The 26,431-nt window shown below is 35.3% G+C and overlaps 1 protein-coding gene across 7 annotated transcripts in view; it reads left to right on the plus strand.

The window, feature by feature from the left end:
* ERC2 (ELKS/RAB6-interacting/CAST family member 2) overlaps positions 1–26,431 on the plus strand; it is a 406,984-nt gene that overhangs the window by 126,334 nt on the left and 254,219 nt on the right. For 5 of the 7 annotated variants that reach the window (XR_015275160.1, XR_015275158.1, XR_015275161.1 and 2 more), the window contains exons 8-10: positions 15,623–15,760; positions 20,320–20,460; positions 21,008–21,148. Coding sequence is in view for 2 of the 7 variants with exons in the window: in XM_086846819.1 (XP_086702945.1) it covers positions 15,623–15,760; positions 20,320–20,460; positions 21,008–21,148 (420 nt within the window). In the remaining 5 variants the exon portion in view is untranslated. Of the gene's footprint in view, positions 1–15,622; positions 15,761–20,319; positions 20,461–21,007; positions 21,149–24,532; positions 24,569–26,431 lie in introns of all 7 variants that reach the window. The other 2 variants (XR_015275157.1, XM_086846817.1) reach the window with 1 other exon arrangement.

The following is a 26,431-nucleotide window of genomic DNA, read 5'->3' on the forward strand; positions in this document are numbered from 1 at the left end:
CTGTTCTTTTTCAAGCCTAGCCTGCAAAAGGAGAACAGATGGATTACACACTTCTGCTTACTAGCCTATTTGAAAATAATTTTATTTACCTTTGTGGCAGAAAATCACAAAATTCCTCAAATAGAGTTTCATGAGATTACAAAATTTAAAAGCTTTTGTGCAATGGCAGTTCTGTAAACATGACAATTTTTGAATATCAGGTGTATTGTAAATCATGTACTCTCAAGTAAGAAATATTGACTACAATTGTCTACACTACAAAAATAAGTTATTGTAGATCAAGTTATGCTGGTTGGTTTTGAGAGGATTCCTTGCACGATGAAGAGAATAGGATGAGTGATCCCTCAGTTGTTCATAGCATCCACAAGTGCTCCTAGACACATTGTGTCATCTGCAAAGTGGGACTGAGCTTAATGAGGCACTTACATAAGGATTTCACACCGCTGGTGTGACACCAGCGCTCCTGGGGGGGAAGGAAGCTGCCCTTCAGCTCTGAAATGTCAATGCTAATTAACAAAGTTATCTTTAAATAAGATACTAAGTTTTATTCATGCTGAGAAAACAGCCAACTCACATGCTGGGAATGTTAAGCTGTGTGAAGAGTAACATTTTCTTTTTAATAGAGTTGGGGGAACTTTAGAAGTGTGAAAGACCTCAGTTATATGTAGTGTGACTGGGCAAAAAGGAAGTAGAAGCTGTCATATTTTGGAGGTTCAGTAGACCATCAAAGGATTATTTAAGGAAATTGATGGCTACCTATTTATTTGAAAAAGAATCAAGGAAAATCAGAATTGTTTAGGATAAAAATACTTTTCTTGGAAGAAATGAGATTTCTTTCCAAAAAATGTAATAGAAGCCTACTGATTGGAATTAAAAATTCTAAGGGAGAGTTTTATAAGTGTAATAAAATAATTTTACATAGAGAGGTATCCTGCTGTCATGACTCACTTAGAATTTTTAGCTGCTGACTGAGGGTGTATTCATGTGATTCCCTGCTCTTGGAACTGCATCTTTAAGTGGCAGCCTGGCTATTTCCCCACTGTCTCAACATGACAGATTCAGCTGGTTTTGTATTTGCCAGCAGTTTAGCACTGAATCCTTGACAACTCATTGAAATGACACAAAATCAGATCCCCCAAGAAGCAGTGCAGGGAATAAAGTATTGCACAAGCCCAAAAGGCTTGTATGTCTGATTACATGCTGATGTTTTTCTTGGAAACTCTTTCAGGGTCCATGCTCCAGGTCGGTAATTTATGGCAGGGAGGAAGGAAGTTGAGTGGCTTCTCACCTTCAGTGACTGACACAGGCATTGATGAGAGGGATTCACAGGGATAAGCAGATCTCAAATCATAATTTTATTAAATGCTCCTTAGGAAATGAAATGAATCAGCTTGTTAATTATGTGCAGTAACTCCCATGAGAAGACAGTTTTAAATCTTAAGTGATGTAGAAATCATACATTTTATGTATGAGAGATAAATTTTTTATAGTCTGATGTGCAAAATATTCAGCAACATAGCGACTGAATAACTTATTAGTCAGGATAACCATCCTAATCCTGAAATAAATAGACCCCACTGCCCTTGTTCACCTACTTGCTAGGATAGGCAGTTACGCTTGATCTGCAGCTTTACCTAATATATATCCAAGTTTGTTATATCTGGAAATGAAAAAGAAACATTTCCTACTAAATATAAAAAGTAGAGTTATGCGTTAGCAGTTGGGTTTTAGCAATTTTTGTAGTACATTAAAACTCTACTCTTCTGTTGGCATAGACTCAACCACCCTAATTTATACATTGCTAGAGCTCCTTGATGTTGGCAGTTGTGCTTTCCTGGTGGTATTCCACTGCTGTCCCTCTGACTGAGCACTCTGGGACTGGAGACTCTTAATACCTCAGTAAATTGGGTATTTAATCACATTTGGAAAAGCATCACCCTTCACCTTTGAGTGAAGCTGTTATTGGCTTTATGAAATCATGAAGTTCAAAGACTCAGGAGTATGCATGCAGATAAGTTTAATGGTAACAATAAATGAGAATTGTTATCTTCATACTTCTCCCTTCGTATTATTGTTACCAGATGTGGCCAGAGCTAGTGGTGCCAATTTGGTCAGATTGCTTTGATAATTTTCTTGTTGCCAAGTAGTATGTATTTCTTGGTGGGAGAATCAGCAGTGGTATGTTTGAATATGAGTAGAATAAGTCCAACTTTAGAATGGAATCTGAATCTAATTCACTTCCTTCTAACACACCTGACTTTAATTTTTAACGCCCAGCCAGGCACAGTGCTAAGATCAAAGTGAAACAAAGAGAAGGGAGTAAAGCAATTCTTGGAAAGTAAAAAAGAAAAATGGCATAACATTGTGTAATCTTTCATGTATGAAAGAAATATTTGGCTTATTTACCATTCACTCAAGAATAAATCTGCAGTAAATTTGCTAAAGGTAATTATGCCAGCACCACCCCCCCCTTACTTAACAGGGAGAAAAATCAGGCCTGCTATATTTATTGCCTAAGAGATGCCTTAATTTGACAGCAGAAATCTGCATGAATGTCCCCAGAAAGGCACACTGTCCTTTATTGTTCTGTGCTTAACCCCATGCCAAAGTGACTGTACACCATGGGAATCTCTGTACACTGCTCTCTGTAGAACCTTCTGCTGATCTTGAGAGAGAAGCTGCTAAAGGTCCACAGCAATCTGTCAAGTCTTGGTCTTAAACTTGTTAACAGACAGGATTGGGAGGGTGTTAAAGCATAATTTAAATTGGAGTGAAGTACCTGCTGTGTCCTATCCCAAAATCTTCATTCATGGTTAAGTCTGACATTTTTTTCTGGCTGCCATGGGAACCATAAATAGTTTGATTTGAATGTTTATTTAATAAAAATCCATGACTTTTGAGATTCTTTGAATGTTAGGAGGGTACTAAACAGCTGATTAAATGGGAAGAACTTCAAAGTATAAATTAGAATACAGTAATAGAAAACAGGAGTTAGCTAATTGAGTTGCAAAAGAGGTCACCCCTGTAAACTATCCTTGGGAGCTTCTCTTGTGCTAGAATTACAATAATTTCTTGCATGACATTTTGTGTTCCTCAGTTCTCACTGTTTGCACACATTCACTGTTACTGATTTCTACGTACTTCAATTTATGAAATGCAATATAATTCATCCTCTGACTTGAAATTTCTGGATTGCAACTCTTTCCATGAGTCCTTATAAATCCCTTCCTTTGGGGAGGGGGAAGAAGTTGCACCCATGGACAGGCAGCTCTTTTCTGTCTCTGACTGCTCTGTAGCATTGAACTTGTCATGATTCCATCCAAACTGCCAGTGGTATCTCCTGCTGAATGGGAGACCCTGGCAATGGCTCTTGTCAGACTATTGTAGCTTCATGCATATATTGATTAAAAAAATTTAGGCATCAGTGTCCTGGTGAAAACTTCAGAGAGAAAAGTATTTCTGTCATAGTACTTTATAAAAATTTTCCTTTATTTTTGTGTAGTTGATGGTATTAGAGGGAGGCTAAGTTTCACATACCTCATATCAACCTGCTGGTTTTGAGGAGATACAAGGTAAAGGAAATTCAATCTTTTTTTTTTCTTTTTTTAAAGGACATTTTTCATACCAAAACCAAACTATCTTAAACACAAAACTATATCAGATTACAGATTACTTCCTATTCAGACATTTTCATAGAAGCATTGCTGTCTTACCTTTGCTGCCATAGAGAAACTAAACTGTTCAGCAGATGTTGATTAAAGACATCCAAGTTGCTGCGTTTAACATTTCAGTTTAAGTTTAGTGGTGCTTTGATAGTTTATATGTAGAAAGACTCTGTCTGGCCTGCAGTAAGTAATGGTGAAATTCAATATGTGCATTGTCTTTGGTGCAGCTATAGTGAAAATATTAAATTACATCTCATAGCAACAGGAATCTGAGTTCTCTGATGAACATTTTGAACACTTCAACTCTTAATGGGTCTAAACCTATGTACATTGACCATATGTTAATTTAAAATGATTTAGAAAAGGCATCTCTAAATAAGGGGGCAGGGGTCTGTTATCCTTCTGCAAAAGCTTTTCTTTCATGTAAACGCATTCCACTGTCCCTTATATATGAATATAAATGGTTTCTGTAACCAAGGAGCTGAAAGGAAACTTTCCAATTGGAAGAATATTATTATTTCTGATTAATTACTACCTAACCATTTCAGCTTTGCTGCTCTGGGGTTTTTTCCTACTTTTTACCACTGGTACTTCAGGAAACTCATGTAAAATGATACCATGTGAAACTGGATTCTCCATTACAACATTTTAAATGGAATTTCTAAGGCCAGAGTGTTTTGAAAGTAGCAATCAACATAGCTTTATTGAATTCCTATATCCATTATTTGTGGTAATGAGGGGACAGGGCTGTTATTTTTACTTTTAATGTAAAATTTTTTGCTATTAATAATTTTTAAAAATTATTTTAATTTAAAATTGATTTCAATTTATAGGGCATCCCTCCTCCCTTTTTAAACTTTCTGCCTCAATTTGAGAATTAAGAATTAGTGTGAAGTTCAATATTTTCCTCTGTTGATGACATATTATATTGTTAAGTAGAATATTTTATAAAAAAACTGAAAAATAAGAGAATATGAGAGATCTCAAGAAAATTTTTACAAGTATGGAAAGAGGTATGGAATTAAGGACTAAATAGGATTGAGCAGTTCTAAAGCACCATACTTGCAATGTTTTTTCCCTTCAGGTGTGAAATGTCTGTGATTTACAAGTTTTATGCAATTAATTTATTGTTTCAAATTAGGAGCAGTTCATTTATCTGAAAGTTTCTCAGTTAATGAAAGTATCCTGGGATTTCCCTGTGTTCTGAAACAATCAAGTAGAACATTATCAACATTATCTGTTGAGTGAATTATCTGTCTGTACTTTTGAAGTCTCTGAACCAAATATGTTTGAAATTGTCACACAGTTCTGTGTTAAAGGGATGTTGTGAAACTCCTCATATAAGGAGATATAAATTATGGTTATAATGTAATTTATGGCCAGGTCTTCTGAAAAAAAATTGTGGCATGTTGCAATTAAGCTTTTGCTATTTTTAGAATTGTGTATGATCTGAATTACACTGTCCTTTGGAACAGTGTGATGATATTTGAATATGCATTTATTTTGCTTTTGTCTAGACTCTTGTATCTTTTATAGCTTTGCATTGGAATAAAAATTACAGGAGTTGTTCAAATGGGAAATGTATTGAGTTTCAAATTCAAACCTTACAAAGCATGTTAAATATCTCTTTAAACTTTCCAGGAAAGGAAATAAAGGTATTCTTTTCTTTCACTCAGACTGGTGATTTAAGAGTAACCTTACGCCATCAATAGAAATATATAGTGGTGTTAGTAAAAATAAAACAGATATTTTGAAAGTATTACAGTGCACATGTGCATAAGCTAAAATATGAAAAATAGGCAAGAAAAACTGGGATACTGCAAATTATGATACAGTTTAAAATTGGTGTCAATTCCTTAACTGGATTGCTTACATCAGTATATGGTATTTCAGTGGAGCAATGGCTTTATAGATTTGAAATATTTTATTATAAATCATAACTCTGGATTGAATATGAAAAAAAATCCAAGAGAGCAAAATACAAGTCAAAAAATATTTTAGGTATTAAAAAAACTATTGAAGTTGATTGAATTGAAGAGTGTTCAAAAAGAATAAAAACTGCAGTGGGATTTATTTGGAGTGAGAAGGCAGACTTTTATCTCAGATACCACTTTATTCGGAATTTTCATTTAGAAAATATTCTTCAGTGTTTCAATTAGGGAAAAATACCTCAACCACCTTTGAATGCAGATGAAGAAAAGCAGATGATGACTAGCCCAAAAAGAAATTTGGAGTGTTAATGCAAGGAGGCTGAAGGTAGTGAGTGATTAATACAGTTTTGAAAAGTATTTCAAAAGGGATGTGGTAGTGAAAATTGCCAATATTCTGTCTGCAGAAATAATTGGTAGTGGAGCAAACGATGATAACTGCTCTCTAAATGACTTTTGTGTCATCCCACCTGAAAAACCATGTGTGGTTTCAGACATCTCGTGGTCAGAAGAAGGATGGAAATGTGAAAGTGTCAGACAAGAAGAATGGTTAGAAACCTGTTGGGTTTGAGTATCTGTCTAAAGTCAGGAGAGCTTAGTTTTTTATTTTAACATTCTGAAGGTATAAATATCACAAATGAGAATAAATTATTTTGGACAGTGTAAATCTTAGAATATGAGTAGCATGAAATCAGATTGACAAGGTCATCTATTAAGTGATTGGATAGCCTTCAAATGGGAAAGGAAATTCAATTATCATAGGTTTTTCATTGCTGGCTTACATAGGCAGTCCTGGAAAGGATCTTAGGGTATTATAGTATGTTCCACTGCCCACAAGCAGGATTTGAAGGAGATTCTTACAGTGAATGAAAACATTGCTTTTTCTCTAGGGATGAAGTCAGGCTTCGAGCTTTTCCACATCACAACCTGCTCAAACTTTTCACTTTGAAATGAAGCAGTTTGTAAGGTTTCTGTCTTTTATTCAGAACTCAAGGTTATGGCTCTTTTCTGTAATGGAAATCTTTTTTTCAGGATGTCTCTCTGTTTTCCTATCTTAATAATTTTCTGAAGGATATAAAATGACTATATTGCTCTTTATAACATGTTATTAAAAGAAATATTAAGGTGAAATAATTGAAATTAAAAGTAAGGCAATATGCCTCTTAGTGCTTTTTTTGTAATACTTTGCATATCCAACCTAAATCTGCTTTCAGAACAGGCTGGACATTTATTTCACAGCTTATGTTGTTTTTCCTTTTCTATGCATATATTTCCCTTTATATATTTCTGTATTTTGAAGCACAGCACACAACAAACACCTTTTGTTACTCCCTGTTCTTGTCCAGCCTTTTGCTTTCTGTGTTCATTGCCCTGGAAAACTTCCTAAGCTACTGTCGAACTGGCTCCTACTCTCTTTTTGCAGCCTCTTGAGGTGCCTATTCTTACTCTATTTCTTTTGTAGCTTCCCTTTTCAGTGTTCCCTGCTGCCCAACACTTGTCTGTACAACTTGTCAGCCACCTCTCTCTTCTCACCATCTGTTAACTTTTTTATGAGATGTGCTGTTACTTTTCAATCTGGCCAGAGGCCCCCAAGTCTTCCCAACTGATACAGACATAGTAGGAATGACAAGATACACACTAAAAATCACATTCAACTTCAATGATCTGTATTAAAAGCATTAAAATGCCAAAGCAGTGGGGGTTTTTCTCCCTCCATGTGAATTTACATTACAGTATATTAAACTAGATGTCATTCTCTCACTGGCATATGACATAGTGTAATAGTTTCTCATGCAAAATCTCTTTAAAAATTTTTTGTATAAGCCAACATAACCTATTTTATAGGCATGTACACCAAATAGTACAAAACTGGGCATGAGTAAAATATCACCAGATGTTTTCAAGCACCAAAAAGGTAGTATTGAGCAGAAAGGTATGATTTTTCATGGTTAACTTTGACAAGTAGATCATGTGCTCTCAATGTGCAAATTGGGCTAGACTTCAAAAACATTTCAGTAATCAGCCTGTAACTCAAAATACTGTGAGATGTAGGTACCCAACCAACCCAGCTTGAAAATCTGGCCCTCATCTATACAGACAGACATTATAAGAAGCATTAGCTTGTTAAGAATGAATGTCTGCCTCCTCTTGTCATAAATGGAATTATGTGTTAGTCTATTTTGTATTTCTGTATTTACTATCTGGAAAATGCCTATTGCACTCTGAATTACAGCACAGTAAATACATATAATGAGAGCAAAAGCTTTTCAATGCACGTCTCACAAGATTGTGAGTCCTGCTTAGGAGAGTCCAAGAGTCAGGCTGTTTTGTTCAGAGAATTTATTGGCCCCTGAGGAGAAGGAGACAGAGACTGAGTATTTCCAGATACACAAGTGGATATTATCAGCCCAGGCTTCTTTTGGCTAGCTTCCTGGTGAAGGTTAATTTTAGCATTAAGTTCCAGCTCTTTCTCAGCTGGAGTCTGGCAACAGAAGCCAAGCGTTCAGTCCAGGAGCTCCTTTCTGTGTGACAGCCTTCTCCTCTCTTGGCTCGTTTGCCCACTGACCTGCTTTTATAGCCCTGTAAAACTATCAGCTGGCTTGAGGGCAGAGCTCTTCCCTAAGCAGCCCCGGGGGAGTTTTCTTCTGCTGTCTGTATGAAAACTCAGCGCACACCTCTTCTTTCTTAATGCTTCTTGATTCCTCTGAATCCTTCCTGTACCTGTACCTTTGGATCCTGTATTATGGAAGGATCTAGAATCTTACAGTAAGTAAAAATGGATGAACTATTTCCTTCAGTGACTGCACAATAAAACATACATACATGCTTGTTTTGGAAGAAGAAGAAAAGATACTTATCACTTTTGATCTCCAATTTTAGTTGCATTTGCTTCTATTTATGGATGCAATAGGATACTCTCAATTTCTGTGTGTACATGAGACAGTAGACTGATGTTTCCAATCATGGAATAAAGAGAATTTTTTAAAGTCACATATAACAGGTACTGACCAGAGAATATTACTGCATATGCCAGTAAATAACATACATTTTTCCCTACTGACGAAGAGTTCATAGGTTCTTTTACTTCTTTATATATTTTATTTTTCCACTCTTCAAAATTATTTTCTATTTAGGTAAACTTCAAATCCTATTGGATTTTTTAATATGCTGTAATAGTACTTTATGCTTCTGTACTGTGCTCTTTTCCCTCTAATCCTCAGTTGATGGATTTAACAAATCGAATCATACGTAAGAAATAATGACGTGGGAAATACTTGTGCATGATGTGAGCAGATCTTTGGATTCTACCACAAACTTGCTTTCCTTACCATACTCTGGGAAAGTTTAATTACTGTGTAGCAGCTGTTCAGAAGCTTGATATCAATTTCATGTCTTCATTAATATAATTTTTTTGTATTTGCAGCTTTACGACTATAATGTGGTGGATGTGTTGAGTAGACTATCAAATGGATGGATAGTCAGAGTGAACATATGGGACTAAACTGTTTATAGCAAGGATGTCTTCTAGATCTTAAAATATTCCTTTATTCCTAAACTGCTTACTCCTTAGGACAGAGATTTGTTGTAAGAAAATATGACATTTTTAGTAAGATACACTATAAAAGCAACTCTTAGTGCTGCTCAGGTGGCAGAACCCCACAGCTGTGATTCTGCTGTCAGTGGTAATTGCTTCATCATACTTCATCATTTTATACCATTCCCTTCTTTTTGACTGTTCTATTTTCTTCAATTCTGTGTAAATTCCCATTTCCACATATCAGCATCTGTGTATACTTGCTTTTTTTTTTGCCTTGTATTTTCTCTAGATTAGGTTGCTACTACAGCTTCAATGTTCAGTTAAACACCAGCTGGAATTTGAAGCCTTCTTTTGCTTAAACACTGTTAAAGTTAAAACTAGCATCCTCCTGGTCCAAAGCACTTGCTGCTTCTTTAGAGACAAATTGCATGTAAAAATCAGCAACTGCAAATGAAGGAAAAAGGAAGATGGTGGTTCTGAATTGAATAAAATGGACACCATCATGTGGTTGATAATGTAAATGAATATATAGAATATAATGGTTTACATATAAATAATATAGATGTAAAAATAATGATCAACCATAAAAATAAGTTTCCAAACTCCAGCATTAATCTGATCAGCTGTGTGATCCTAACAGCAAAAATATGAGTTTAAAGAAGTAGAAAATGGATTGTATTGGACTGCTGTAACTTAGGGGGAAACAGTGCCAGTGTACACCAGGAAAAATGCTCCAATTACCTTTTTTTTTGTTGTTGTGGTTTCCTATTCTGTTCTTATGTATATTTCTGTTTTTTAAGCTTGTCAAGTAGAGCAAGATTCTGAAGGATTGGTTTCTTCCTGCTCAGATTAGGCTGGGAAGGTGGCAGTGGGGTGATTGCCAGCTCAGGGCTCTGCTCTATCCCCTTGTCATCAGGTTGATGTGGGGGCTGATGTCTGCAGCAGTGCTTGCTCCTTTGTGACAGTCACTTTGCAGCTGCACTGTGCCACTTTGAAGTGTCCTCCTGAAGGCAGCTTGAGGCAAAGTCTTCAGATTGATCTGCAGATCCATCACTTTGTGTGGAAACCTTGCAGACCTACTGAACTGCAGACTGCTTTCTCCTTGGGCACGCGGCATATCCATAGCTGGAGATGTTTTACATAACCTAAAGGGCTATGTAATATTTATGAACAGCTTTAAAAAGACCTTTCCTGTCTCTGATTCTGATTTAGTAATCCAGTAGGGCTGAGCTGCCCATGTGTTCTGGGCCATCTAGAACCTCTGATGTTGAAGGAAACCTCATGGGGAAAAATAATACAAGAATGCAGAGCTAAACAGTACTGTTGAACAATGATCACTATTGTAATCTGAAGTAAGTAAAATGCTGCTGTATTACATCAATTTGGAAAATATAAATTTGCAAGGTAGTAACAGGAGGGCACTTTGGAAATAGCTTAAATTGAGAACATTCTGCACAATAAGCAGCTATCAGGAAGAAGTGTTATTCTTTTGAGACATAATCAAGGACTCTAGAGGATATTGGATCTGCTTATGGAATCCAAGAGTATTTTATCATGTCATTATAAGATTAACAGACTTTTTTTCCGGTTACATTAGTCAAGCAAAAGATTAGTACAAATCTTGCACTTTAATGAACATAATCAGCTGCAAGAAGCAGCCCCCTATTTTATAATATTTGAAGTTTTATATTATAGGACAATTTTTTAGCATATTTATTTTGATTTTTGGAATCTAAAAGGATGTGATGGTTAATGCTTCTCCATCTATCTACTTAAAAGGAAGAAAAACAAAGTGAAAGTTACTGGCACTGCTTGAGGAAGCACTTCTGGGGCAGTCTCAAGTCCAAAGGCAATCTGCAATGTCAAACTGTTGGAGCAGAAGTCTTTCAATGGGTTCATTTTATTATTGGAAATTCTCCTTAAACTAAAAACTGCATTTAGGTGATATTGTGACTCTAAGGAAAATTTCCCTTCACTCCATTGGCTGAAACTCCAAATAGCTGCTGTAAAGCCTGTTGATTTTCAAATATTTTGGCTGATATAATATTTAGTAACTGTACACCATTTTGTAAAAAAAAATTCTTGCTAAAAATCAATTGTGCTCTCCACAAACAATACCTCTATTAAGTCTACTAGTACTACTCAGGTAGTAATATTTTTACAGTCATGACAGGGTAAAGTAATTTCATTTTTTCCAGCTGTTTCATTACAAATTAAGCATGCACATGTCCACACACGCCAAAAAGAGATGTTGGGATGTCTGTAGACATCTATTTTGCTGAGTCACTAACAAAGCTGGTTTCATGTTCTGGGACATCCTGAGATGTCTATAAGTACCATATATGAGCCAGAACATTTACCATGAGTCTTACTAATAAAAATAAATTATGTGTAAGTAGCCATTTAGTTTTGTGTTTGAACTGGTTTTTTTTGTTTTGATTAATAGTTACATTACTTTTGTCTTTTGTTATCTATGTCTATAAGGCAGAAGCTAAAGTCTGAAAAGGAATACTGAGTTTTAAAGTAGTCATAGATAATGCTCATGTTGGAGGAATGCTGCTTATTAAATTGCTTTTCCTTGTAATAAACTTGTTTCAAGTAGACTGTAATAGTACTTGGAAAATTGTTTAGTAGGATTTACTTTCTTAAAATACAAAGACCTTTTTTTTTGTAAGTAATGCAAATGATACATACAAAGGTTCTGTTTTCTCACCTAGGCTTCAATTTTTAATTTATATAAAACTAAACTTATGCTACTGACCTACTTCACTGGAATTGACATGGTCTGCACTTCAGTATGAAACAAATCTCGAAGACTTCTGCCTACAGAAATTTAGAATAGAGCAAAATGAACTTTTGGAGTAAAAAACCCCACTGTTACAAAATACTAATCATCTGAGTTATTTAAAATTCAAATACAGAGCAGAGAGGGAAATATTTTTAGCTAAGTTTAAATATAAAGATTCATGGTTTCATTAGCTAGGCCCAAGAAGTCTTAGGTTATTTTTCTCTTACAGATTCTTAAATTCTCTTATACTTTAATGCATATCTCTGAAGGCAAATTGTTACAGCATGGAACACTATTTTTGATTGTGTAATTTTCTTGCTAGTTCCATAGTTCAGTACCTTAATTTTGACAATGAAAGGAATTTTCTTTTGAGAACTTGGGTTACTGGAGAATTTTAAAGCCTGTCTGCAGGTGAGATTTAATTTAATCCCTTGGGTATTTAATAAGCATTCCTAAAACTGTTGCCAAAAGGTGACAAGATTAGCACTTGAGGTTTATTGACAGGATGCCTCATAGGAAAGACATTTATCTGTAAGGGTGTTGTTTTAAAAGAAGGAATAAAGTCTGGGTTAAGCCCTGGGAAAATACTTTCTGAAATACAGAAGGAATAGAGCAGTTTCTTTTCATCCTGACACAGGGACATAGCAGTTTACAGAGGTAAGAAATAGATGTTGAAAAAATGTCACAGTAACTAACTACCTATCAGAAAAGAAATATACGTACTTTAGGATTAAGAAGGTCTTAACAGTCCCTGCCATAAATTGAATTCAGGCATGCTCAAAAATCATTATTCAATAACAGAATTGTATCCTTACATGGATGCTTGTACCCAAATAAATATGTGTGATGGAGAATGGCAGAGGTTACCAGATGGTTTGCCGTTCTTTCTGGATTTAAAACAACTCAGGAAGAAAAAAATATACCTTGTGTTCCATGATTTTAGCATGTGAGACCTTTCAACCTTCTTGTCTCCTGTAATCTTGTTGAGAGAACTCTGTGATTAACTGGTCATAAACTCTTGTCTACATCAGTAGGTCTTTGCTAATCCTGTGCCCATCCCAACAAACAAATACTCTGTGGTGCTGATTCTACTTTTGCATATCCCAGTGTGGTCCTGTTCCCATCAAAGTATTTCCTTCAGGTTTATATAGCACAAATAGAAGAATAATTAGATCCTTTCCTCTTATTTTATCTATGAGTATGTATTGAGTGACTTATTTTAAAGCAGTTGTGATTCAATGGGGATGTTTTTAATTTGCTGCCTGTTCTCTTTTACCTCTGAGGAAAGAATTTTGTAAATGCTGAATAATTTTAGAACATGCTTTCTTGGTTAAGGGTTGGCTCATATTTTCAATTAGTTTTAAGAGGAAGGAAATCGTGTAAATGCTGTGGAATTCAGATAAGCACTGTGCATAGGAAATAAGTACTTTAATTTAGGGTGCCTAGAATTGGTAGGTCAAGCTGATGATAGTAAAGGACCAGATCTTAACTTTGTTTCAAAGAACATGTAATCAATATTCACTCTCCTGTTTTATTTCCCTTTTACTTGAGGATTTGTTTTGGTGAAGCTGAAATGTGCAATTGCTTAAGTATTCCACAGGGTGTCATGAGGTAGTTGTTGGAATCACTAATACTTGGATGAAGTAAAGAAAGAAACATAGTGTGCAGTCCTCTGAATGCCAATTAATGTAATTTTAGATGTGACTAATACACATGCCATAAAATAAAAGTTCTTAACTCATTAACACGTGTATCATGTTTCTGTATCTGTATAAAATATACACACGAAGAAAAATATTGCAAGAGGTCATTCACAAGAGTAAGCTATTCTATGTCAGGTCTTCCCAAAAAGACCTTTCTATATATTCCTTAGTATTTTATAGTTTACACAGCAAGTGGAATCTTTGGCTCATAGCAGTAATCTGATATACCAAACTATGTATATATAAAAAAAAAAAAAAGGGAAAAGAAAAAATGGTATAAGACTTGTATTTGCCATACTATAAAGAATTTCTAATTGAATTGTGCTCATTCAAATTCACTTTCAAAATTTATTTTATATTTAAATTCTTTTAAGAATGAATTTTTTAAAACCACACTTTATACAGTGCACACAGCTGTACTGTGGATTTTATGACTTGTTAATTGTGGATATATATGATGTCAAAACTTCAGGATTTTTTCTCCCGCACTTGTATAATGTAGTAGGAGGAGAATTTTTACCAAGGTGTGCCCCAAATTAAAGTGTATTTGATTATGGTGGTATGTTCTAGCATGTGGAGATCAAATTTTTATTGACATAACTGTTGACTTCTGCAGAGTTGCACATGCATTCAACTCCAGGTTTGTAAAGAAATCTTTAAAGTAACTGTAAAAGCTGCTTCTGTTAAAATATTAATTCCTTTAAATGGAAAGATATTGACTATGTGAAAAACAAAATAATTACATTATAAAATGAACAGGCAAACTGAATTCATTTCAGTAGCAAGAGAATGTGATCCAAAGTGAAAAATCTCTGATGAAAGTAAAAATTCGAATATCTGTTGACAGTAATAATTTGTCTAACGTTGACAATGTATTTAAAACCAGTTTTGAACAAATGATACTTCATGGATTTTGGCATATTTTTTTATATTATCTAAAGTGGCATACTAAAATAACAGACCAGTTAATTTTCTTGTTACTATTTATTTATACGAAGTCTTAAGTAACAAATCTTGGGTTTGTGCCAGTTTGTGCATAATATTGAGTGGCACTGAGAGCCCAGGCTGGAGGGAGGGGAGTTCTTCCAACAGACAGTTAATGAAGTTTTGCACATCTGACGTAGCACACATCCCCCTGCATTCTGCCCAGAGGCCACGTTCTGCCTTACAGCCACAGAAGGGGATTGCCCTGACAATCAGCAGCTGAGTGCTTTTATTCACATTTGCTTCCAAAATCCACATTGCTCTGTGGTCAACTTTTGGTGGAAAACCTTTGTGATTTAACTCTTCCTGATTTAACGTTTATAAATCATGACAGTGTGCTTATAGGTACTTTAGCAATATGGTCAAATAGTTTCTAGATGAGGAACCAGATTTATTTAAAGAAGTTAAAATATCCAAAATAGAACAACATACTTTAAATGTTCCTAGAGGTGAAGGAGGTGAACGGAAGTGCTGTCCCATGAGATTTTTTTTTTGTTTGGTTGTTTGTGGGTTTGGCCTGTTTAAGAATAAACATCCTTATCTCTGCCCAGCTGAGTTTTCTTTACAGTAGGGCATCATGGAAGAAGAGATTTGTAGATAGGCAGGTTATAATATTCTTCCTCATTTTAAGGCTCACTTAACTTGCTTTGCCTCACCCTTTCTTTGTCCTTCTCATTGAACTAGAATAAGGGTTAATTCCAGACATACTTTGAATTACTGAGATAATGTAGTACCTTAAACTAGAGTGATTAATATCAGGAAATATTTGAATAATAAAATACCTGACCACACTGAGATTCTTTTCCTTTATTTTATTAGAAAATTATACTTCTTCAGCAAAAGAAAACAAAATAGAAAAGAATGAAGTCTAACACTGTTGATGATACAGCAGCTCCAAGCCTGGCAGCATACTGGGGCACGTGTACCATATGTGTGATGTGTATGCACTCAGCACCCAAGTTCCTCTTGGAATGTTATGACAAGGTTGATGACTATTGTGGTGTTTTTATTTACAGATTGAAAATCTACAGGAGCAACTTAGGGACAAAGACAAACAGTTAACAAATCTGAAAGACAGAGTGAAGTCGCTGCAGACGGATTCCAGTAATACAGACACAGCACTTGCAACCTTAGAGGAAGCTCTATCAGAAAAGGTAACGTTTTCTCATGAAAAGCTTTATGTGCTGTTCTTGGGGGTGAAGTGTGTGCAGAAAATGTCCTTCTAAGTCAGCCTGACAGCTCTCCCAAAGGCTATGGGCCTTTTCAGGGAAGCAGTGGCCCTGTTCTGGTAGGATGAGCAGGGTATGACTGCCGGGGGTGAACTGAGACAGGACTTGGAGGGGAAGGAGTGATGTGCTTTGAATGCTCATGGAGAAAATGGCCCAGGACATGGGAACATTCTGCCTAAATCCAGAAGGTGAGTGGTTATTCCCTGAAAGAACTGAAAGGTGTCAGACACCTGACTTAAAGAAGGTAGAGTTTTGGACATTTTTGGCATTTGGCAATTACTATGAGTGTTATTGGCTTCCTACGTTTCATTTTTAAAGGAAACTGTTTCATAAAAAAAAAATTCCTTTTTCTTTTTTTCCCCTTTACAAACTCTATACCTTTAATTTGAAAATACCTAGGAGAAGGGATAAATCTAGACTGTTTAAATTGGAGGCAACATTCCTACCAGTTTCAGTGAGGTCAGGTTTCTTCTTTCAGTTGACTTTGAATACGAGGTAATGCAAGTGAATTTATATGCCCAAAAAATTAGTACAAATATCCACATTTGGCAGCTCACAGATCTTAATATATACTACTTAAATGTGAACAGGTGAGTGTGACTAATTAAAGTTACATGTGCCATTCTGCAGTGTGTAGTCCTATGAAGGTATTTATGACTGTACATGACTTGAAAATGCTGCTGTGGTGTTGGCACTGACACATAAAATGTTAATATCAGATGTTTTTTATTTCTTCTGTGTTTAATTGCTTTCCTAGCATTTGCTTGGTCAACAACAGTGAAAAAAGTTGTCATTAGTATTGATTCATGTAGATAAGCATTTACTTATACAGTAAAATTACATATTTCTCTAATCTTTCACTGCTAATCTGGATATCTGATAATCTGTTCATCAATTTCACAACATATTAATAAAAAAATGACAGAAAGTACTTTTTAATCTGTTTTCATTCCTTGTAAACTGTCTTTTCTGGATTATTCACTTTCCCAAAATGGCCACAGAGGCAGCTGAGGGGTTTTTAAAACAGTCCTTTTGGAAGCAGAGGGGCTGCCACAATGGGGACTTGCATTGGAGTAGGAGGCAAGCAACACTGCAGAGTTAGGATTCAGACTAGCTTTTGAAAAATGGGGTGCTTGATCTGAGAGCATGAGATGCAATGAGGAGAAAATTTCCAAGGTAAAGGCATCTCTCTGTATGATTCTGATTGTTTGTTGAGCAGGGAAAGGCCACACTTGGAAGGGCAGATTTTTTTGAAGTCAAGTGTGATTTCTGGGTTGCACTTACACATTGAAAGAAGCCAGTAGCCATCTTCTAGGAATTCCAAATGGACAATTACGCCTGGCTTTCTTCTGTCTTCTGGCAGCTAAATAGTTTGACAGTGTATGTTTACACATGTGCCTCATTCCTTTCTGTGTCCAGCTTCCCAGTTCCTCCTAACTGCTCTCAGTAACTTTCTTATCCCTATTCCCCTCTGCATTCTTAAGACCTACAGATTTCATCAGTAGTTATTAAATGTTCCCACTGGGAATACTGGCAGAAATGTGGAATAGAGGTTTGTCCAAATGGAACAAAACAGGAACCCTTAGTGAGTTTTTGCTTAACAAGTGCATCAAATAAGTACTTTTAGCAATTCACAATGCAGTGCTGTCAGGAAAGGATGATGCTTTTGTTTAAGAAGACCTGATTTTCATTTCCATGGAAATGCATTGTTTGCGTGCTTTGTTTTTCTTTCTAGAAATTGTACCAGACCAGATATATTTTGTTTATACTCTGTGATTAGTCTGCTTTTTGTATTATATTGATTCTTTGTCCATTCAACAGATTTTAGAATTTTATTTTAAAAATAATGAATAAAATTCTTCAAGGACATCATGGGAAGCTCTTTTAAAATAGAAATAAAATTTATCTATACTAGTTTAACTAACCAAAATTTACCAAATTGGAATCTGATTGAATTGATTTTTTTAGCTTCTATAGGAAGAAAAACAAATTAACACATGATCATATATTAATGAATTATAAAGCTATTTTTAAGTCTAAAACTCAAATGTTTTCCTGCATTTTTCTTGAAAATACACAGATTAAGATTTTAGCTCTTAATTAGAAAACATGTCTCCTTATTCTTTATGAAAATAGATTTTTCCAAATATCTCTTTCTTGATTTTCTTTCACATTTAGTGATTAGGTATCTTGGGAACACTAGATGAGAAATTAATGTAGACATCATAAAACAATGCCAAATTTTCCTTCTTTTAATCTTAGTATTTTTCTGATGGTATTGCTGGTGTGATTTTTCCTCTTGTCAGGAATCAGAAACAAATCAACTTCATTTGCATTTGAGTTAATTTTGCAATTGAGTTGCAAAATATATTAATTTAACTATTTATCCCTAGTTTTAGAGTCTCTCCTAAGCACTGAAAACTTGTAACAACAACAACAACAAGGATTACATTGCATTTAAAAAAGAAAAAAAAGAAGTTTGAAAATCAGACTATGCAAAAGTGCCTATCAGCTGCCTTGATGTTATAACAAGAAACTTTTCAAAGAATATCTCAGCTCTTGGACTGGCCCAAAGCAGCTCAAGAGGTTGCTTTCATGAAGCTGATATTTATAAAGTTGGTCCTACTGTAGCAGCATACAGCAGATAAGCAATGGAGTATGTCTGATAATGGAGCTATATGCTGGGGCAATTCAGTTCCTGCTTCTGTGATAAAGTGCAAATAGATTAGACCTGTGAGGTCCCAGATTAGTGCACAAGGAAAGCTGGCCAATGCAAATAAGACTGAAACAAGAACACATTGTTGGGATTTCTGCAAGTTAGCTGTTAATCAAGTAAAACATGGTATATTAGGGCCTTTTAACACGTTTTTGACATTTAGCCTTATGCAGCTGACAGATAAATTAGTCTTCTTTTGTGATTGACTGAGAAAAAAAATATACTGTTCATTAAAAAGATGAAATAGTGTTACATTTAATTTGTTATAGATGAAAAAATCATTTTGGTAAATAAATCCTCAAGAAGGAATTGGTATAAAACTAATTCTGAATATAACCAGGTGGAATCTGAATGTTCATGATTATATATTCTAATTTATGGAGGGTGGCCTCTTACTATTTATATTCAAAGTGTTAAGAATTTATATTGTTTGTTATTAGGAATAAACCTGAAGTTATTTAGTGTCACAAGTTTAGGTTGGGAGGATGTTAAAGATCATCACCTAGTTCAAACCCCCTTGCTGTGGGCAGGGACACCTTCCATTAGACCAGGTTGTTGCAGCCCTTAGACCTTCCTGGCCCTCTCCAGCACATCTGTGTCCTTGTGTTGGAGCCACGGAGCTGGAAGCAGTTCTTCCCCAGGTGGGGGTCAGCAGGGCAGGACAGAGCTGCAGTCACCTCCCCTGACCTGCTAGCCACACTGCTTGGTAGTTTTCTGGGCTGTGAGTGCCCATGGCTGAGTGATGTTGCGCTTTCTGTCACTGTGCACAGCCAAGTTCCTCCTCTCTGGGCTGCTTTGCTTTCTGCTGAGCCTGGGATTGCCCTGACCCAGGTGCAGGAGCCAAATGATGTTGCTTCTACTGCCCCCTGACTGCCACCACCCAAATGATACCAGTAGTGCTCTGATACTCTGCTTAAAGACCTGCTTCCAACTGAAATACAATTCTAGTGCTTATTTCATTGTACACTAAGTATTTCTCTCTGCTTGGCATTTGCATCCTTCAAGTACTGATGAAATGTGATTTTGTAGAACATAATCAGAGCTTAACAAAACCATACTACTGTGTCTGTTTTACCCCTTGAATTAATCACACAATCAATTCAGCAAAGCTTGAAATAGTTATTGGAAATCATCAAAATATGCAAAAACATGGTTGAGTTTAGATGTCTGTAGGGTTACTATTAATTAGACAGAAATAAAGCTTCCTTTACATTTTAAAATTTGTATCAGGGTACTTTTTCTGTGTCTGGGACATCTTTTTTTTTAACATCTCAAAATATAATACCTGTAAACTCCAAGTTACTGATAGTTATCAAGTGGCTGACTTCTGATTAGATCTGAAATCTTGACATCTTATTGCAACAAATTGCATCTTATTATAACAAAATTGAAGCGGAGTAAACTGGTCATGGCCTCCGAGGAAACTGTCCATGGCTTGTTTTGAATTTTTATTCAAGATTTCAATCACTTATGAATACAGGAAATGCATTATTGAAGGGAATATCTTTCTACATCTGTCACAAAACTAAACATAGTCATATCTGTATATGTCTTTAATGAAGTTCCTGTAATGTACTTTTATCAAGTATTTAAAACCTTGATCTTACAATTTTGAAATCTTGCATTGACTTTAATACCATTAACTTAATTATCCTCTGCTTCTGAAGGTTTTTTTTTAATAAATGCTATATAATGCAAACAAATTTAATTATGTATTTTCTTAAAATGATTCTGAACTTTTCTGTTATGCAATTCTTTCCCTTGTTAGGAAAGAATAATAGAGCGTCTGAAGGAGCAAAGGGATCGAGATGACAGAGAAAGACTTGAAGAAATTGAATCTTATAAAAAAGAAAACAAGGACCTGAAGGAGAAAGTTAATGCTTTACAAGCTGAACTGACAGAAAAAGAGGTCAGTCTTTTCTTGAAAACTCTGCTCTTCTATCTATGTCATTATGATGAAAGAAAGTGCATTAGGATTACTCTTGAATTGTGTCAAGTACTGAAATTCTGCCACTTCAGCTGTGTTCAGCTTCAGAACTGCTGTTTTCTTAAGCATTCTTCACAGTCCTCATTTGTACATAAAATATTGCTTCAGTTTTTACATAGTTGTGCCTCATAATCTCTACTTTGTTCTTTACCTAAGCTTCCACTAGGCTCAAATATTCCATTACTGCTCCTGTTTTCTTTTGTCAGTTAGAGAAATGGTTTTCAGTGTGTTTGTACCTCCAGAATATGACTTGAGCTTGTCTGTATGATGAATGTTTCTGTGTTTCACTGCATGCCAGCTGCTGTGGTTCAGCTGTATGCACAAAATGGTGTCTTTTGCTATCAATGCTTATCTTTGAGTCAACTCTGTTTTGGGGGAGGGGGAACAGGATCCAAGTGATTGCTAAGTTGGCAATGAGTTAGTGTCCTGGTGACTAGGAATTAACTTTTTACTCTTGGTCATTTTCCAGTCTAGTTTAATCGATCTCAAAGAACATGCATCTTCATTGGCATCAGCAGGGCTGAAAAGAGACTCCAAACTTAAGTCTTTAGAAATAGCCATAGAACAAAAGAAGGAAGAGTGTAGTAAGTTGGAAGCACAGTTGAAAAAGGTAAGTTCATCTTCAAACAAACAAACAATCAGCAAAACAAAAAATCAGCATCCCATACCCTCATTTTGAAATGATGAGCTTATTTACTCTTCTGGAGTAAATCTAGAATCTACCCATCTTATGCTGTTTGCTGATGCTTGCATCAAATACTGCTTTTTCTCTAGAGGTTTGTACCAAAGCCACTAGTGAGCCTCAGAAATTGTCCTGAGTACCTCTATGAGGGAATTCTGAGAAGCTGCAACAAATAGATGAACTGAGAGCAGGACATTGGAGGGAAAAGGGCAGAAAGAAATTATCAAACCAGCAATTTATATGTATGTGAATTAACACCACTTTTAGAAGTAAATTGAAATGTTTGCAGGATAAGAAAAAAATTAAAGGCTTGTCCAAGAAATGCTGGAATTCCTAATCAAAAAAATCAGCTTCCAAAATGAAAACTCCAGCTAGATTTTATTTTGATGTATTTTTGGCTTTGTTGGTGAACACGTTTGTCATAATTAAGCAAAATAATCAAAAGTTTATATCAGCAGGCAATTCAGTATTTCTATCCAGCAAGAAGTGGAAGCAAGCATTTAAAGGAAAACATACAAACCCTGTATTTTATTACATGGTTTTACTTAAATTGCTGCAATAAACTAGATTTTGCTTAAATGATTTGCAAGTGTTTTGATACCATTGTTTCTTTGACCTTTCTCTGTGTTGTTTGGTAATGTCTGCTCTCATTGTTCTCATTCCGTATTTGATGGGGTCAGGCATTACGTTTGCCTTCTGCAATTCATGACTAAATGTACATCAAGCATTATTTTTTTTTTACATATTGATATAGTTTTTTTGTTTTCTGGTAAATAATATTTGTTCTGTGAATGTTATCACTGTTAGCATAATATTCTGACACTCTTTTTACCCAGGTTGAGTAGTATCCTGCTCAGTGATTAAGCATTCTTTCAATAGCCTGACCTGTGAAGAAGGTATTGCCAAGTATGAAGGATACCAGCGTGTAAACCTTATGCTTGCATTCTTTGTTAGTTCAGGATGAATATGTGCAATTAGGTGCCTGCATTTGATCTTTAGTTCAAAGGAAGGGAAGCTTTTTTCAATAAACATGTACAAATGGAAACACAAATAGTTTAAATGTCCGGTAGCTTAAAAATGCTATTGATGGCAGAATTAAAATCTCCAAAGGAAAGGTTTCTCTGGAAGTCATTTAGTTTGCTTTAGTTTGTTAGAATATATATTTGTTTACTTTGCACTCCACTACTACAGATACTTCATTACAATCTGAAATATCTTTTTTTCTTCATTAAAGAAATATAGTTAAAAGAACACTGGAAGCACAGATCACTTCAAAAACCCTCCTCAAAATCCTCTTGAAAGACTTGAAATCCTAAGTCAATCGTTTATGACTGTACATATAAACACATCATAGAGTCATGGAAAAACAAGCACTTATAGAAGTCAGAGAGTGTCTGGGATGTCTTTTGTATAAAAAGGGAGCATGTTTCTTGTGTATAAATACAAACAATTATTGAATGAAAGTTGAAAACATAATAGTTTCATTATATCATAAATACAACATAAAGCCCCAATGGAAATTCACCCACCATTTGTAGGAGACCAGGTATTTCCACAATAAAATGTAGTTACAACCTTCTTTCTGGCCATGCTTAATTGAACAGAAACAGTGACTGTTAATGACAGTAGACTCCAAACAGTCATTTTCAATTCACATTTTCTTTAATGAAATACTTTATGTTCAAACCTGTAAATACCCCGCGTTAAAAGTAATTGGTCCCCAGAAAAATACCTGCACCGTGTTCTCACTCCTCAGGAAAGTGAGTGAAACAGAAACCTGGGTCACTCTTGCACATGTCTGGGTCAGAGGAGGAGGGGACAGCCACAGGGTCATAAATGAATCCTCGTGCCCCATGAGTGTGCTCACGTGTGAGCATCAGCCGCTGCAGGAGCGCAGGGCTCTGGCACAGTTTACATCTCTCTCTCAAAACCCGCTCCAAGGGGCTGTCCCCTTGAAAAGATTCCAAGTGGCTTACACAGTATTCCTCTCTAAAAATATCCTAGAGGAGCTGCTTTGCAATGCTGCTGTAAAATAGCCATAGTTCAGTGTTGATTTGTACGTTTTAACAAATTAAGGTAAGAAATATGAAGATAGCTCTCTGTGCATGCTTGCTGGGAGTCAGTTTTTCATGAGCACTAATGGTGGTAAGGTCTGAAGGAAAATGTGCACAAGGGGCAAGTCCAAACTAAAACTGTAAATAAAAAACACCACAACAACTTTTAGAGTTTCTCCTCCCCATCTTTCCCTGATTTCTGTTTTATGGAGAATATAAGATTAATTTATTGATAATAAAGATGGATTTTATTGGATCTGATTAGATCCTAATATTTTCCAGTGCTGCATAACTGGATTTTTTGCATTTTTTTTTTTTTTTTTTTGCTAATTTTAAACCCATGGTTTTACAAATTAGGCACATTTCAAAAGTAATGAAGAGGGTATTTGTACAAAGTAATTATTCATGTGACTGTGCTATATTTTGGTGTTAAAAGTAATGTTTTAAATTATAGACATGCATATTGAACACTTTGTGACCAATATTATGGATTGAAATCCATAAAAAAATTTAAAAGAAAAAGTTCTAAATACCAGAGAATGCTTTTTTCCCCAAAATTCGACATATTTTTGTTGACTTACTTTGTATTGATACTTGTGAAAGAACAGAAGGGTAGCAAAGTGTTTTATATATATGTGTGTATATATAATCTTTATTATCCACTCTCGAATTTCCTCCTTTTGTTGATTTTCATGATCTTAAATGTACTTGCTTACTGACATATTTGCAGTTGCTAAAGCACTATTTGCCAAGCTGTACTGTTTGAAAGTCATTCTGCATAGAAAATTCAGTATTGTATTAAACAAAAGGAAAGTAATAAATTTAATGATACTATTTAATTAATCTTTTATTATTGCTGTCTTTGAAGCTTTGGTGATAAATTGCAGCCTCAGCCTCAGCACTTCTCGTGATTCATTGCTTGAGACCAGCACTTAATGTATCATCAAAAGTGGACACCTCTCTTTATTTCATGGGTTATTTAACTTGAGAAAGGGAAAGTAATACAAACCTTAAATTTCTTACTCCAGCTATTCTTTTTTAGGAACCAAAGTCAACATTTATGTTTCCCCAGTGCCTCTCACTTTCACCAAGGAATGTTTAGAATCTTAAATTTCTACCTTTTTTTTATTTTTATTTTTTTTCTTAATGACAAGTTCTTCTGTGCAAATGCACTGGTTTTGTTGAGCTAATGCTGTTTTCCTGGATCTTTCCTTCTTTTCCTGTCTGTGCTTCACTCCCTACCAACTTTGCAATGTAGCAAGCTGAGCAGTTGTTCAATCAGATGTACAATCCAGTAAGTTCGTTTTTAAAATGCGCGCTGTAACATATGGAAGCATGAGGATCCATTCCTTTACTGTGTTGTGCTCTTCCTCTGTGGAGCTTTGCAGAACACTCCTGATGCTCACTATGCTTTATCCATTATATCCAAATAAATGAACTTTGTGGACTTGAAGGCCATTTTAAGAATCTGAGATGTATTAAATAGGTACTTACTGTATTTCTGAGAAAACAAACGTCCTTTAGGTCCTCAACTTCTCCATTAGAAAATGCATGCAAAATTTTATTTTCCTTTTGCTTTGCTTTTTAATTCCTCCATGTGCAATACTTTATTTGATCCTTCAAACTTATATAACTCCTAACTTATTCAGTTTACCTTCAGTGACTGAGTTAATTAGATGAATAATAATATCTAGGAAGTGACTGGCAATATTTTCACAAGTCCATATGACTAAAATAGATCAGTTCTATTCATGGAAGAGTGTATACATTTAGCATATATACATTAGGAACGTGGAAACTTTGTATTTAAGTGAAGAAAATACTAAAATATAAAATGATAAATGCAAAAGGCCGTTTTTGCAAAAGCACAGTATTGCTTTGGCTTATTCAGCATTAATATTCTTGCCAATGCCTGCTTTAATTGCACAATATCTGTTTTGACTTGACTCTGTTTTCAGTTTGAGGAAGAGCAGCAAAAAACTTCCTCTGCAGAGAGGAGTTTCCAACTCTTTGGCTGAGACTGTTAACATTTAATGTGCTGTGAGCATCACAGGACAGAAAAATGATGTAACTCCAAGAGCAATTTAAAAGCTATAGTTTACATAATAATCCTGGTCAGAGTCACTACGTAATTGGGGTAGTGAATGTTTAGAAGGACTGGGTTTGTAGCTTAAGTAATGTGATATGACACGTTAGAGGAGGTATTGCCATCACTGGAGTCAATGGGAGCTTTGCCATGAGTGTCCATGGACCAGGATTCCAGCTTTGGAATGCATCATGGTTAGGTTTTGTAGTTCTAACTATGTAATGTATATGTCATGAGTTTTGTATAGGTAAAGAGAGTCTCACAGCATGTGCTGTATTTACTTTTAAAGTTATTGGTTACCTGTGTTTAGAATGTAGTCATAAATTGAAGCACAACAGCATAAAACCTGATGTTATCACCTCTACCCTCTGCCACAGTGCTGGAGAAAGAGTTTGTCCCTTTAATGTTAAACCCCTTTTTTTCTGTATCATCTTGGGTAATTTTTGTGGTAGCTGTGTTTCAATTCACATCATTTGCACTGCTCCTGTTCATGTCTTCTCAGACTGGAGTCTTTTTACTGTTAGTTTTCAGCTTGGTTTTCATAAATTCTGGCCAGTCATTAGCTGAATATTAGCGATACTGCTCTACAGAATTCATTTGTTCCTTCCTAATCTGTTTGTGTGCAGTATCCCAAAGTCAGTCCTTTTCCTAATTGTTTTTTCTGCCTTTATGTGGTTAATTTTCAAAAGGACAGCCTATTGGAAGTTGCAAAACAACGGATGCAAGATCCTTTTCCTTTGGCACCAGGAAACAATCTCACTATACCCACAAGACGATTATTTTAAAACAAACTTCTCTTGCTCACCTTCTTTCTTTTCCTACATATATAAGGATAAATTGTAAATACAATTGGACATACATTTCTTCATGCTTTAGAGGTGAACTTTTTGAAATACCCAATGAGATTTTGTGCAAAATTGATTATAAGAAATTACATGCCTTTGTGCTGTAATGAAAATATCATGCTGTACTGAGTCTGGAGTTCAGGTGAACCTTTTTCTGAATATTAAAGACTAAATTTTCCAAGATCTTCTATCAGAGAAATGTCAGATTAAAATTTAAAGTACTTGT

The sequence above is a fragment of the Cyanistes caeruleus genome, chromosome 11 (assembly GCF_971803275.1).
Source record: "Cyanistes caeruleus chromosome 11, bCyaCae1.hap1.1, whole genome shotgun sequence".
Classification (NCBI taxonomy): domain Eukaryota; kingdom Metazoa; phylum Chordata; class Aves; order Passeriformes; family Paridae; genus Cyanistes; species Cyanistes caeruleus.